Below are 16300 nucleotides of genomic sequence, written 5' to 3' on the forward strand. Positions count from 1 at the left end.
CCCCCCCCTGCCGCAGCTTTTGCGACAAACTTGCGAACACCGCTGGCCGAACACCACTTGTCGCAATTGCATCTGTCGCAACCTGCGACAAACTTGCGAACACCGCTGGTCGAACACCTCCTGTCGCCATGGCACACCTCCTGTCGCAACTGCACCTGCCGCAACTCCTGCGAAAAACTTGCGAACACCGTTGGTCGAACACCACTTGTCACAACTGCATCTGTCGCAACTTTACCTGCAACAAACTTGCGAACTCCGCTGGTCGAACACCACCTGTCGCAACTGCACCGGCCGCAACTGCTGCGACAAACTTACGAACACCGCTGGTCCAACACCACTTATCACAACTGCACCTGTCGCAACTCCTGCTACAAACTTGCGAACTCTTGCCGGAACTGCACCTGTCTCAACTCCTCGTGCGACAAACTTGCGAACACCGCTCGTCGAGCATCACCTGTCGCAACTGCACCTGCCGTAATTCCTGCGACAAACTTGCGAACTCCTGCAGCAACTGCACCTATCGCAACTCCGGCGACAAACTTACGAACACCTGCTGCAACTGTGCCTGCCGTAACTCCTCGTGCGACAAACTTGCGAACACCGCTGGTCGAGCACCACCTGTCTCACAAAAGCCTCCAGCAAAAGAAATTCCCAAGAAAATTAGGAGGGAATATTCCTTCATGCATTCATTCCACAACAAAGAAATATCCAATATTTCCTTTCTTCAGCTGCAGGAGATTCCTCAGATTCCTTTTCTTTTTCCAATAAGGATCCGCACAAGAAATATTCCTCCCCTTGATGCGTTCCTCTACTTTCAGCCAAAGAACCAAGGAAAGAAAAAACTTCTTTCGTTAGCTTTCAAGAAAAGACCGAACCCTTCCTCCCCCGCGAAATTTCCTCCCGCAGGATTCCTGGCGAACCCTACCGCGATGCACCTCCTGTTGCGCGAACTCTTCTGTTGAGCCCGCGCCGAAGCCTCTCTGGCAGAATCGCAAGGTGAATCCTTCTGTAGCGCAAAACTCTCCGGTTCTCCGAATCTGTCGCTGTCTGGTCCGATCTGCTCCGCCTGTCCGCAGAACTGCAGAAGCCTCTGTTCGCAAGCAGATCCTGACGCAAAAATTGCTGAGCTGGCTTCTTTTGTCACCAGATAAGTCCGCAATTCCGAACCGAAGCCCCCCTACCGCGAATCCTTCTCCTGTATGCAGTCTTCTTCGCCCGAACCTGCGTTCCCGTAACTGTCGTCATCGCTCCGAACGACCGTCTGAAAAACTTCTTCTTGGGCCGAAGTCGTTCTTCCCGGTGAATTTCTTGATGTCGAATTTGGCGGTTGCCATTATCGTGGTTGAAATTCTGACAGACGGCGCCAATTGTTATGAATTCTTGCCCCGCCAAACACCAAGAGAAAATTCCAAAGAACTCCTGCAGCTCTTGATCACCAAGAACACCAAGAACCTGCAAAGCTTTAAAGAATTGGACAGCCTTTCAGTTCTTGCAGAGCCTCCAAGAAACGAACACCTGCCTGCATGTTGCGATCTTGTTACCCTTTCTCTTCAAGAACCTGGGTTGCCGAAAGAGGAGGGGAGAAACAGGGAAAAGAAAACTGTAGGAAGAAAATGTGACAAGGACACAAACACAAGAACACAACAATTACGTGGTTCAGTCCATAGACCTACATCCACAGAGGGAATCAACTATCAATCCACTAAAGCAAAGAAGAATTACAAAGCTTTCTTTTATATTGAGGAATGACCAATCCTCTTGACATCTCACCCTCGAAACTACCTCAATACAAGATCAAAGACTTCTCCCTCAATTCTTGAAACCTCTCCCTTTTTGCTTCTTCTTGGACAAATTTCCTTCCTCTTCTTGGTATTTTTGGTCTTCTTTCTATCTTCCTCCTTGTAGTGGTCTCTCCCTTCTACAAGCCCATCTTCTTCCCTTGTAGTAGTCTCTCCCCCCTACAAGTCTATCTTCTCCCTTGTAGTCTTATTCCCCCTCTCCTACAAGCCTCTCCCTCATCCATTTATAAATAGATGAGGCCCCCCCAACCCCCAAGTAGACCATAGAAGCTAGGAAATCACAAGTATGTCATTAACATAATTAAGAGTAATATTATAACACAAAGAAAATCAAATAAAATAATAATAGTTATAACAATGCATAATATTAGGATAAAGAACTAAGCTAGATAGCTCTGGATAAAAAAATAAGAAAAACTTTTTACAAGTTTCATGTCCATGAAAATCTAAACTTTTTATTTCGAGAATCATCATCATCATAAATCAAGTATCCTCACCTTTTCATAATTATCAGCCTTTAAATCATAATCTTCTCTATCGCCCTCATCATTCTCCAATTTTGTTAGACTTGAAGAAAATTCCTCTTTCCTTTTTTTTTTAAAGATCTTTGTTGATTGTTGTTGATTCTTTCATGCACTGATGCACAACACTAGATTTTGCAATATTACTCTAGTTAAAGCAATTAAAATATTGTAAAAAATTTTATTAAAAAAATATCCTTTATAGCTTTTTTTTTGAATAAACAGATAAAATTTAATCTCAAATATTGTAATAGAACATAAGATATATGGTCAATTATAGATAATTAGCATGATGCCATTTACACATAATGACGACGCAAATCTATATAAAAATCGAATTCAGTATAGTGGTTTAATGGGTATTTAGCTTTAAAGAAGATAACATGATGGACTCAGGCTTGTGATCTCTACCCTATAAACTAGAGAGCATATTATCGAGCTAGTGTTCTTTGGTCTGTATACATTATTAATCTTTAAAGGTATCAAATATTTGACAACTGAAATTAAAAGTTCATATAAATTAAAAACTTGCATACATCCATTAATCATCTTTTATCCAATATTATCAACTTGAAAGTGCAAGGTTAATGTAAAAATTCTAAAATTTGTAAATTTAGGCCCCATGACTCTACGCTTAACCTCAATATGAAACTTTGGAGGTTTAAACTAAAATCCTATTGGTCATTTTATACATGATTTAAGTTTAACTCATATCGGAAATGCAAGGTTTCCAGATTGCCTGAGAAATTTCGAATATTATAAGAAATCTTAATAATTCTCATGAAGCTGTGGTTCTTCATCTTCCACATAGATAGGGAATAGATTACAATCATACAAGTGATCCCCGATAGTAGTGACTGTTGCTGTAGAAAGAAAAGAGATAGATGGAAGATAGATATCACGAAATGAGAGATATATCTACAGCACTTTGTCGGCAAACTGCCATTCATTTCTCTTGATAAACTGCCTTTTACCTCTTTATGACCTTGCTCTCTCCTTGTGCATCTACTTGAAAGCACTTTTCCCTGAATTGAATCGAGTATTTGATTCATCCTTAAAGAGTGTTAGAAGTTGCCGGGTTTGATTTATGTTCATACCTATTAAATCTTGCAGATTCTTTTTATCCTGTTATTGCATATATGGTGATAGTTTTGTTACTGTAATCACAATCTAGTCCATGGAATTACCATATTTCAGTTTGTTTCACTGATGAGTGTTTTGATTTTAGGTAATTTTGCGAGTTACATTGGACTGAGTTGCTATGATATTATGCTTGTTTTGTAGGAACTCAATTCATGGAAATTAAACTCATGTGTTTGTTTGGGTTATGGTGAGTTTCATTTTTATCAGCTTTCAAATTATTATCTTGTATTATAATATTATTATAAGTAAAAAGTAATATTCTAGCTCATCATCCCATAAATTATATAATTATTCAGTTGTTGTTAAAGGAAAAGCCAAACTGAAGGTGGCTTCATAGCCCTCAAGACTGAAAGTCTCTTCTTATTTTTGTTAACTTAAGTTTTAAGAATAATAACTTGCTTCCTAAATAAATGTAGCAGCTAGAGAACTTTAGCTTTATTATTATGTTTTTCTTAATGCTATTATATTTGGTAGGATGGGTATTGCATATTATGCTATCATGCAAATAGCATTGCATGGGATTTATACACCTTGAATATATTTTATTTGGATCTGGATGAGGATCGCATGGGAAGTAGAATGACTTAAATTGAACACCTCATTTAGCATGTTAATTAGAAAATCCTAGGAATCACAGCTCTTGTGGCATCTACGTTGCATTAGGAATGGTTTCAATTTTTTTCATTCAATCTTCTTATTTTGTAAAGATCTAGAAAAGTCGTCGTATACATGTACATCCGTACAACAACAAGAAGCCTTTATTCCACCAAGTATGTATACAATTGTGCATCAAGAATGTGCTAACACTAATCCCAAGTAGGTCCAACGATCCAGAAGGAAGGAAGTACAACAAAGGAGGCTCGCTGATAGGAGACCAAGTGACCCCACTTATCCGAGCCAGGGACGAAGGCTAACCATACCAAGAGAAGGATAAAAAGAACATTCTGAGTTCGAGCCCATCGGACTAGAGCAAGACATATAAGCGCTCTATCTAAAAAGCAGAGCGAAGGCATCAACCTTCCTCCCGACATATCCGACCCAAGAAAAGAATCCAGTTGTTCATCATCATCAGCCGTCTCACGGACGTCCTTAAGGTTCCTCATCTGGGACTAAGATCTGATAATGCAATGAAGTTTCACAGTCATCCCAAAGGGCTCCCTTGTTAAAGAATGATCTATCTATTGAGTTACGGTGATTCACACTCTTTTGATAGTAGTCTCATTTTGCATACATGAGCTCCTCATCTAGGGATCAATGGTTGATAGTCAGGCTACATAAACCGACCGACAATGTCTAGCGGACCAAATTAGTTATTTCGATCGATTGCATCGACTTAGCCCAGCCAAATGAATCGGCTTTGCTAAGCCTAAGTCATGCTAGCACAGTTGACCAAGTCATAGAGCAGCCGAGCAATAGACTCATACATATTAATTACCTGGAATATCCTATAACAACCCCACTAAAGCTGGGGCAGAAATGTAGTATCAAATATTGTACCATCTTCCATATAAATAGGGGATCGTTTTATGAGAAATGACTTGAATACAAGATATTTTACTGTTCACTTTCTATTCATTTATCTCCGTCTCTCTCATTTCTTACGCTCTAACCCTTGGGGTGAGATTCATTGACAAATCATGATTCATCACATGTTCATCCTTAGAGTTTGTAAAATCAAATGATCACATTTTCTGTGTTATTTTATCCCTTGCTTTAATGCTTGATGTGGCTATAACAGGAGGATCACTTGCTTGGGTTTTTAAGCTAGATATGATGACGTCATGGCAATCTCTTGATTGCAGTTGCGTGAGTAACTTGGGCTTGGCTAGGGTTTCTTGGTATGCATGTGAGTCTCTTGACGTGGATTCTCTCTTGATGAAATGTATAAGAGTTTAATATTAATAACCAACATCAACTAAGGTTTTGGCTTTATCCTCATGGACATTGGTGAGTTTCTTTGGTCATTTTTTATCAAGGGAAGCTATACTGAAACTTTGGGGAGAGCTATCATGATTTTGTTGAACTCGTTGATATGCTCATTGACTGGATCTCTTATTGACACCATAATATTTACAAATTTTCTCATTATGTACACTTTGTGGGCTATGGAGGGTTTTAGAGAGTGCCTTCATTACATCTGCTATAATGGTCTCATTGAGGATAAAAGACGCTGCCCTTTTTATGCGTGATAGATGAATAATTCTTATTTTTATTTGTCCGTTAACTCCCACTTCTCTTTATGAATGATCTACAGCTTTATTTTGTTTAATGGTTTATGGAGCTTTCTGTGGTATAATAGTCTTTTATCTACATCTTTTTAAACCCAAATTTCTGAACTTATCGACTTTACTCCATGCTTAAAGGTGTAAATTTTCTCAACCAAAGCCAAAGTAAGGGCTGTCAGGAATAATAATAATAGCAAACAAAGTAAAATCCATATGAAGACTAAGAAAGCAAACGCAGCAAAGGAAGCTCACAACGACACAAATTTTTGTGGTCTGGTGAGATCTACCTACTTTCATGACTGCATATTGATTGAAAGTTACATGTACCTTTAAGAGGGTTATATGGATATATTGTTCGTATAAGATATGAAATAAATCAAAGTTACTAAATTGATAAAACAGGGGAGGCAACGTCATGTATCACATAGATAAAATACAAGAGCTTTGAGAAGAAGAAAATAATACATAGCCTTGCTTAAAATAAAATAAAAAAATTATTTTCATAAGCTTGTCCTACTTCACCTTATAATTTCATGGGGAAGTTATTTTGGGCTAAATAGAAATTTTGCATGATTAACACTACTTTTCTATGTAATTCTTATGAAAATTGTTTTTTTTTCCATGTGTGATGATAAGGATACTGTCATTATTTCTTATTGCCTTTTTAATATGCATGGAAGTGGAGGAGAGGGACCTTCATCCATGGACGGAGGAAAGAGAAAATTCAAGAAATAAAGATCAAAATTTGGTTATGACATGATGCGATGAAAAGTAAAAGAGACAAATATTTATATAATTTTTTTTATTATTTTTCTTAAAATTTTTATGTCACTTTGGATTCCTATGACTTGTTTTTTAATAAAAAGCCTATATATAGCAATAAATTCCTGAGATACTGTTAGACTGGCGTTTATGATACCGTCTGCCTCGTGCTCTATTGAGTTCACATCGAGCCCGCCAAAATAGTTTGAAAACTTGTGCTAGGCATAAGTCTAAAAAATAATTTAGTCATTTCTTAGTTATTATTGTGGGATATAAATAGGGCTAATATATTTAGGGTTATTGATATATGTGATTGTCCTCATGAATCTTTGGGTTAGGGGTTGGAAGAGATCGCCTACTCAAATTATAGGTGTTAGGGTTTGAAAGAGATCACTTGCCTCTTGAATTGTAGTTTATGTTTATGTATTGGGGTTGTCTTTTTTAGTGTTAGTGAAATAAAAATATTTTATTTTGCCTAGTTTCTGTCGAAGTTCCTATTAGATACATTACACTACTTTTTAAAAGAAGTGAAATTATTCTTGTTTTTTTCCTCCCAATATAGCATGGTGGTAAGTACACTATCTTTTCTTGGATGAGTTTGAGAGGAATACTCATCCGTTGGTGAAAGTGATGTTTTTGTTTTGTTAATTTTTTACTAGTTCTTTTGTGTTGATTATATTTTTTCTTATTTTCTTTAGTGGCTCTTTCAATTAAATTTTTTATAGTAAACTGTTAATTATAGGATTAGAAATATAGGAATTTAATTAGACCATTTCACCATGTATTCCCACCTTGGTTAATTTTAAGCCCCAGGCTGAGTCGTGACATTCTTCTACAACTTCTCAAGGCTAAAACATCACCATCATCAATACTAGGTAGGTGAAAAAGGTCACAACTACTTGCTCCCAAATTTATCCCTCTATGCTGTTGCAGGGTGCCTTTTGCATGAGCTCTTGTGACATCACCAACGGCTATAGTTGAGAGAATACATAAACATAGAAGCTTCACCTACGTCACATGTAAGAAATTAGAAAATCTCAACTATCTCACAAAATAAATACAATATTCTCTCAGATTATTCCCTCCTAATAGCCAAATCTCAATCTAGACTTTGCCGGTGTGAGGGATTATATGCCATATTAGGAGAATATTATCTAAGGAAGCAATAATTTTCCGATATTTAGCATTATCCTGCTTTGAAAATCACCTTTATTGCATATAAATTTATCTAACACACCAATTTCAAGCAGATTATGTTGCTTGAAAATAGAATCTCCTTTGGACGAGGGGATTCATTTGATCAATACAGGCATTGGCGACTTGATGTAGACAACATGACATATGAGGTATTTTATCTCAACTTTCCTCTTTGTTTCTCTGCTCTTTTTGTCTCAGTTTTCTACTTATAGAGCAAGACGATGTCACCAGATTTTTCATTTTGCAGGAGCTTCTTGAGCTTGGCGATAAGATAGGACATGTTAGCACTGGATTGATGGAAGAAGAAATTGCATGTAGTATTAGAAAAGCGAAGCACACAATGTTTGACAGACTTTTCTCTAATGTTACTGATCGAAAATGCAGCATTTGTCAAGTTCGTTCTCTATTCCAACTCCCTCAGATTCATCACACTGTAGTTTCAGTGCCTTCCAATCTAACCTTTAGTGCATTTAAGCTAAAAACGTAATGAATTTTGTGCATTGTGTCCTGATAACTTTCGCACGACATAGCATTTACATTTTGCCATGTGAATCAAAATTGAAACATCGATTAGATTTATTGAATGTGAGTGTCAAATTGATGATTTAGCACATAGTTATAGCACTGAAATTGATGAGATAACTTAAGAAAAGAGGGGCGTTTACAAGTAATATGAAATCCCAAATACTAAATGGGTCTTATGGGCTTAATGGTTTGAGCCCGTCAGCTATGAATTTAATGGTTGGGTGCTGACCATGCCAATCTTAGTCATTAACCGTACCTTTGGAAGTGATAAGCTACAAAAGTCCTTGCCTCTCAGAAGGATCTCGCGAGTACCTCCAAAGCAATTCAGCATTCCTGTGAGTTCCTATGAAGAGTCGCTAAGCTTAAGCCTTCAAGCAAGCTCCTTCTATCAAGTTTTTCACATTGACTGAGTTCTTATTCCATGCTCGCATGAACTAGTTGGATCTTCCCACCAAACCCGTCAACAACTATCTGGCTACATCATTTAGCTCAACGGGTAGTTCTTCCAGGCAAAAAAAGAACTTCAATCTGTTGGCATGCTTATCGTCATTTATTAACAACATAACAATCCACACCAGCAATCTTGTTGATAGCGAGTCTGCTCAGACTTCGTACTATACGACCTTCAATCTAGTTTTATATTTCATTCTTTAGAGCCCTGCGTAGGTACATAAGCTACATCACATATAAATAAGAATAAAAATGGAAGAGGGAGACACCCCTATTCCTGGGCCCTAAAAAAACACTGTCTAAGGAAATCTTCAGCTTCTTCCTGGTGAAAATTTTTTTGATTGTTATTGTGGGTTGATGATGTGTGTTCACTATAGAGCTTGAAAAAATTTTTGTATAAATGATCCGATATGACATTTAAAGAATAATATACTTTCTTGATGAGAAGAAAGATTATCTTAGAAATGAATCAAATCATTTAGATGTTGAAAAATCCTTTAAGACTTATAAGTCTATGTGAACCAAGCTTCTCCTCTATCTTACAGATGTAAGATAGGGTTTATTTTATTATGCGATCTAGTATCCCCGTAAGGGTAAACTTTCATAGTTAATTACATTTCTAAAGTTGTGAACTCTAGAAAAAAACTCTCAATTAAAACATTGACTTATGTTACTTGGATTTCAAGGTCGGACTTTCAAAGCAATAGAATGATCCAAGTTTGAAATTAGAAAAATTAAGCTTAAAAGTTGAGACTTACAAATCCAATGACGATGTGTCATGAAAAGGCCCAAGAGGAAGGATTTGACGATCCCAAAGAGGACGGTTTTCCCAAAAGACTTAGATTTGATGATTAATGAACTTTGAATTGACGTTAAGGTGGGATCAAAAGAGTTCAAGTTATGTTGAATGTGTTTGATTGATTGAAAATTTTGAGCTAGGATTAGTTTGAGTTGAAAGAGATCCCTAAACTAAAGGGTAGCATCCGATTAGAAAGATTTCTAGATATGTGAAAATCTTAGCTAGCCCAACTCTGCAAGGAGCCTAAACGGGTGTACTAGCTTAAATTTTGAGAATAATTTTCCCGATCAAGATGCCCATGACTTTTCATTATTTCGGGTGCATTGGTATTTTTCAACCATGGACTAACCTTATAACTTGAAATCTCCACTTAGCGTCATAGCAATAGCAAATGAAGGGTTTTCTTAGTTAAAAGTATTTAATGATGCCTTATTCAACAACCATGTTTTATTTCGTCCTAGGGTACTTACACAGTTTTAGGGGGTAAAACTGTTCGTTTTATAAGTCATAGTCCTTAATTCTAGCTTCGAGTACCTAGTAAACTAACCTAGGCTTCTAGACTGATCTAATTTAGGTAATGTGTTATGTTGGCTAACCTAAGATTTGCGTCGGATCTATCTAGGATTGCTTCTCAATTTTTAAGTTGGTGGATTTTAGATTTTTTTTCTTAGGATTTGGTATTTAGTTCGTAGGTTGTTTTGATTCATAGGTTATCGGTCATGGTGAAAATCAAAGTTCTTCTAGGTTTAAAGATTTTGCAAATAATAGATTTTATTAAAATATTCATGAGAAGAACCTATATGAGAGGTTTCCCTCCTTTTCTTTTATCATTTTTTTAACATTTATGAAGAACTATAGATGATATACGAAGAATATGAAACATGATTGAACTATACATAAAACATGAAACATGAATTTGATTATACATGAAATATGATTTGGATGAAACATGAATTTAATTAAGTTAGGCTCAAGACTTGGGCTAGGGTTGGGTTGGATGTAGCTAAGTTCAGCTAGGGTCAGCTAAGGTTAGCTAGTGTCAGCTATGGTTAGCTAAGGCTAGGCTAGGTTTGGTTGGGTTAGATTAGGTTAGATTGGGCTAGGTTGGGCTAGATTGGGTTGGGTTGGGTTTGGGTTGGGTTTGGATTAGGTTGGGCTAGGTTGGTCTGCGGAGGTTAGGTCAGACTAAGTTGGGCTAGGTTGGGTTAGGTTGGTTCAGGCTAGGTTGGGCTAGGTTAGGTTAGCTAGGCTTGGCTAGATTGGGCTAGGTTGGGTTAGATTGAGTCAGGCTATGTTGGGCCAGGTTGAGTTGAGTCGGGCTAGGTTGGACCAGGTCGGGCCAGGATGTGTTAAGTTGGGTCGGGCTAGTTTGAGTTTGGTTGGGTTGGGTTCTACTAGGTTAGGTTTTGCTAGTTTGGGCTAGATTTGGTTCGGTTAAGTTTGGGTCAAGTTGGGTTAGGGTCGGGTCGGGTTAGGATCGTGTTTGGTCTGGCCAGGTTGGGTTCGGGTCAGGTCGGGTTGTGTTAGGGTTTGGTTCAGGTTAGGTTGGGTTCGGGTCTGGTTCGAGTTGCCAAACCCGATCCTAACCTAATTAATTCATCTAATTAATTAACTTAAATAAAATAAATATAACACTATATTTGTCAGGTTTCAATTCTTGGATGCGAAAAGTGGAGGGTTATGTTATGTAGCTGACAACCAACATAAATTTTTTGTCAAAAAATCATGACATGAACCTTTTAATTTCTTGTGTAAATATTAAGGTTTTTCTTAGAAGCGAAGTGTTGTATAACATTAATATAGTGAAAATATGCAATGACCGCTACACCAAAGTCTGGGTGTAATGTCAAATAAGAGTTTTCATATTACGAACGGATGTGGACAAAAAGAGTTAGTCCATGAAATTAATATTAGGATAAAATCTTGGAATATATGTATTCTTATTGATATTTTAATGAAATTAATAGATGTTATGGTTTATTAGAAGATAAATATCTTTTATAATTAAAAAACTGAATGATTTGGAGAAAAAACTAAGGAGATTGATAGCTTAGGTTTTAAACTTTAGAATTCAAGTAGGAGTTGCACTAGAAATGATATAGGTGTAATTATAGATAATAATTTGAAAGATAATGTTGTAAACCTTAGTAGTATTATAGATAAAATTATAGCTCTAAAGATTGTTTTTGGTACTATGATTTTTAATCTTGTAAGTGTTTATGCTCTCCTCTTGTAGGTTTAAATATAAGTTCAAAAGAAAAATTTTAGAATGACCTAAAAGAATTAATACAAATGATACATCTTGAAGAAAAAAATTTTATGAAAGGAGATTTAAATAGACATGTTTGTAGAATGGTAAAAAATTTTAGAGATATTCATGGTGGCTACGATTTTGGAGTGATTAATGAAAAATGTAGAATCATATTAGATTTTGTTTTAGCGTATGATTTTTATTAATGTTAATATTTTATATAGAAAAAGATATGAATATTTTATTACTCATAAGAATGTATCTAATAAAATACAAATTGATTATTTTCTTATGATAAAAAGAGATCGTCGAAAATGTAAAGTTTGTAAGGTCATTTATAAGTGAAAATTGAAGTACTTAACATCCGTTATTAATACCGAATTTTAAGATGAAGAGTTCTAAGATAAAAAATACAATGAAATATTATTATAGAATTAGATGAGGCATCTGAAAACGCATATCAAATTACTTTTATGAGTAAACTTCAAGATTTCAAGATATGAGATGTTCATGAAGGTAACTATGTGGGATAAAGTAAAAAACACTATTAAACAAGTGACAAAATATATATTTGGTGGATTAAAAGAAAAAATAGTTGGTGGTGGAATAATAATGTGCAAGAAAAGATAAAATAAAAGAAGTGGTATTAGTAATAAAGAAGTTGATCAGACTTTAAAGAAAACCAATGGTAGAAAATCAGTAGTATCTGATGATATCCCAATTGAAGTGTGGAAATACTTAGGAGCTTTGAGAGTTTCTTGACTTACTAAACTTCTTAATATTATTTTAAAAACTAAAAATATGCCTGAGAGTGGAGGAAGAGTATTTTGGTCCCCATTTTTAAGAATAAAGGGATACACAAAAGTGTGCAAATCATAGACAAATTAAGTTGATGTGTAATACTTTAAAATTATGGGAGAGGGTAATTGAAAATAAATTAAAACTTGATATAACGATTTCTCATAATCAGTTTGGATTTATGTCGGCCAGGTCTACTATGTAAGTTACACATTTATTGAGAGGTTTGATGGAGTACAGAGAGAGTAAGAAGGATATACATATGATTTTTGTTGATTTAAAAAAAACTTATGATAAGGTTCCAAGAGAAGTCCTTTGGAGAGTTCTAGAGAAGAAAAACTTTGATATGACTTATATGTAAGTCATTACTTGTGTTCGAACAGAAGGGGGATTGTCCATGTATTTTCCTATTTCAGTTGAATTACATCAAGGATCGGCTTAAGCTCATATCCTTTTGCTTTAGTTATGGATGCTCTCACTGGATATTTACAACCAGATGTACCTTGGGTGCATGTTTTTCACTGACAATATTCTTCTTGTGTAGATCTAAAACTTATTGTGTGAACATTTTATATATCTCGAGTTTATTATTCTAAGTGATGGTGATATAGATGAGGATGTCATTGGTAGAATTTAAGTTGGTTGGGTGAAGTGGAGGATTGCATCTGGCCTATTGTGTGATAGAAAAGTACTGCTTAGACTTAAAGAAAAATTTTATTTGATGGTGGTGAGACCTGCAATACTCTATGACGTAGAAAGTTGGTCGTTAAAAGAGGAGCATAAAACACTAAATGTTGCTGAGATGAGAATGTTTAGGTGGATGAGTGGCTTGACACTTGGACAAAATGCGAAATGAATATATCTGTGATAGTGATGGTATAGTTCCGGTGGCGGACAAGATTACAGAATCATCATAGATGGTTCGATCACATTAAATGTCGACCATTTGATGGTCCAGTTAGGAGAGTAGATGTTTTAGATTTGACTTATGTTAAGATAGAGGTAGACCTAAAAAGACTTGGACTAATTGTATAAAAAATAATCTTAATCTATTAGAATTACATGAAAATATGACGATTAAAAGGTTGCAATGGAGAAAAAAGATTCATGTAGCCGACCTCACTTAGTGAGATAAAAGCTTGTTGTTGTTTGTTAAATAGAATAGATAAAATAAGATAAAGAAATGAAGTTAAAAGGAGGAAAGAGACTTACCAAACCGACAAGCACGCCATCAAGGGCATTGCAAGGAAAAGAGATTGATCGGAGCACCACAAGAGAGGAGGAGGGAGAAGGAGGAGAGGAAGAGTCGCAAGAATAAGGGGAGGAGTAGGGGGCCTATTTACAGGCATCTGGGAGCGGCATAGCTGCTGACAGGAGCGGTTGCCTCCTACGGATCAATTCTGAGGACCGCCGATTAGCAAAGATCAACAGTTGTGCTTCCATCGACTGTTAGAGCTCCACGGATCACTGAGCGACGCAGCAACGCGATGAATGGTATGTGAAAGTGAGGCACAACCCTAAGGCCCAATGACTAGCACCTTGTTGTGTAGATTGTAGGAGAACAGAAGTGGTGCCTAGGCGCCACTTTTACGGTGCAAAGGCGCGGCCCTCATTATGTGTTGTTTTGGGAGTGTTTTCGGAGGAGAACTGAGAGCTTGGTATGTATAGTTTCTTAGTTCATTTGATAGAGAAAAATAAGGAGAACACAATGGTGGCGATTGTTTTGGTCAAAGTGGCCCCCATCTCATGTAAATTCGGGTCGAAGTGTGGGCCTCACCTAGAAGAAGAAAATTTTGATTTTTTTTATGAAACTTTAGATGAGATTCAAATTGTTTAATTTCAGTGCTTTCAACACAATTTGATTATATTTTGAGTTTGAAATTTATTTGAGCTCATTTCGAGGGTGAAATCATAATTATCATCCAAATTATCTAAATTATCATACAAATTATTGTAGGCTAAATGAACTTCAAGACAATATAATTTAGACGTGGAGGGGCTCGTTTGAAAAATTTTAACTATCTGAACGCATTCATGATGATTGTTTTGCAAAGCGACATTCAGTTGAAAAATTTTACATGGGATGAATTTTCATGCATGAAAGCTCGCCACACAAAAACTTCACATAAAAAATAATTTGGTAGCCACTGAAACTTATTTTATGCTATTCATACATTAATAATGAATCAAATGTAGCTTATAGCATGAAATTCCAAACACTATAATAATTCATGTTGGAAACAATAATTATCGAGCATAAAACGATAATTTCAAAATATTTCTTTGTTGAGCTGCATTTCAGCCCAACTTTAGTGTTTGATTGAAGTTAATTTTATTTTATTTATATTTTGCATGTTTTATTTTAAGTTTGTTTTAAATATTTTAGGGGAATGAAGTGCTAACCAGAAGTGAGGTCAATAGTTCCCTTTTTTTTTTGTAAGTTGTCTCCCAGATTATATGAGTTGACTAATTTTACAGTTATTCGCATTCCAAAATGATTCAACACTTAGATACCAACCAATTCCTATGTATTTACATATCAAACATCTAAACTTTGCTTTTTTAGATTTATGCCACCTAAATCTTCGATATCACGTGAAAAATTTCACTATTTTAACTTTTAAAAAGATAAATACATCTATTCATGCATAGTAAAGTGGCATCTATGTCAAAATTGAAGTTTAGGTGTTAGATAAGTAAATACATAAGATTTCAGTTTCTGTATGTAAATCTTCCCCCAAAAAAAGTTGTTTTTCTTAAAAATTGTCAAACCAAATGTCGACACTTTGGGCAGCAGAATTTTCATTGTTTATTAGGGCATTTACATATATACCACACAATTTTTAGCTATTTATGTTTATAACTCCTAAAAAAATCATATCTACATGCACACCTCTCAAATCTTTAACATCACAATATAAGCATCACAATTACTATCTTTGAAATGTGAAATACATCTTTTCCATGCATAGGTTTATGACACCAAGGTATGATAAAAATATAAATATCAAACTTTGGGTGGTACATATATGTAATACATAAGAATTGTGTGGTGTATGTAAAGTTTTCTTGTCTTTTTTGTTTTGTTCAGGAGGAATTTGAAATGAATATTGAAGTGGGAAAGCTGGGGTGTGGCCATAGTTATCACCCTTACTGCATAAAGAAGTGGCTTCTTCAGAAGAACGCATGCCCTGTGTGCAAGACCAGTGTCACGAAAACCTGATTCACCCGCATAATTCCGCCTGACCTCCCCATCAATCTTCTTCATCATGTAAAGCTGCTATCTTATAGATAAGCATTCAATCAATTCGTTGTTTGTTATTTTATTTTGCAGAAAATTAAACCATTTTAGATGGATGAATTGATGAGCTAATGCACGCATATTGTTCGTATCTTTTTTAGGATTAAGAAAAGTTGTCTTTACCTGGGTTCGCCACCCATACTCCATTTCCTTTTCTGTTTGCTGCCCAAAGGGAAGGGGCCTCCCTCCCTATTTTATCTTCCATTATATATTTATTATTTGCTTGCTTTGGGCTCAATTTTTGTTAATTATGTCTGGACAGTTGCCGACGCCCCTCTTTTCTCTCCTAGGGCTGTATCTGACGGTGAAAATGTGCTCTGGCTGCAACCCGACTGAGATGGTGTGTTTCTTCCTTAATTTCTCCCCTCTTCCCCTCCCCTTCCCGGCATCCTGCCCTCAGCCCACCCAATTGCTTTCCTGCAGCCGTTCTACCCTTCTCTACAAAGTCCCTGCCCTCCTCCCTTGCTGTTGCCGTCCAAAACCTGTTTCCCACTGCAGTAACCTCTCCTTCAATCTTTCTATATTGCCA

At 36.2% G+C, this 16300-nt stretch overlaps 1 protein-coding gene across 1 annotated transcript in view; it reads left to right on the top strand.

The window, feature by feature from the left end:
* LOC110018919 (probable E3 ubiquitin-protein ligase RHG1A) overlaps nt 1-15945 on the top strand; it is a 19359-nt gene extending 3414 nt beyond the window's left edge. Inside the window, exons 3-5 of the mRNA XM_020716397.1 lie at nt 7701-7796; nt 7895-8041; nt 15562-15945. Coding sequence (XP_020572056.1) covers nt 7701-7796; nt 7895-8041; nt 15562-15693 — 375 coding nt within the window. The 3' untranslated portion in view covers nt 15694-15945. The remainder of the gene's footprint in view (nt 1-7700; nt 7797-7894; nt 8042-15561) is intronic.
* The last annotated feature ends 355 nt before the right edge of the window (nt 15946-16300 follow it).

Source organism: Phalaenopsis equestris, unplaced genomic scaffold (genome assembly GCF_001263595.1).
Source record: "Phalaenopsis equestris unplaced genomic scaffold, ASM126359v1 Scaffold000036, whole genome shotgun sequence".
In the NCBI taxonomy this organism is placed as follows: Eukaryota; Viridiplantae; Streptophyta; class Magnoliopsida; order Asparagales; family Orchidaceae; genus Phalaenopsis; species Phalaenopsis equestris.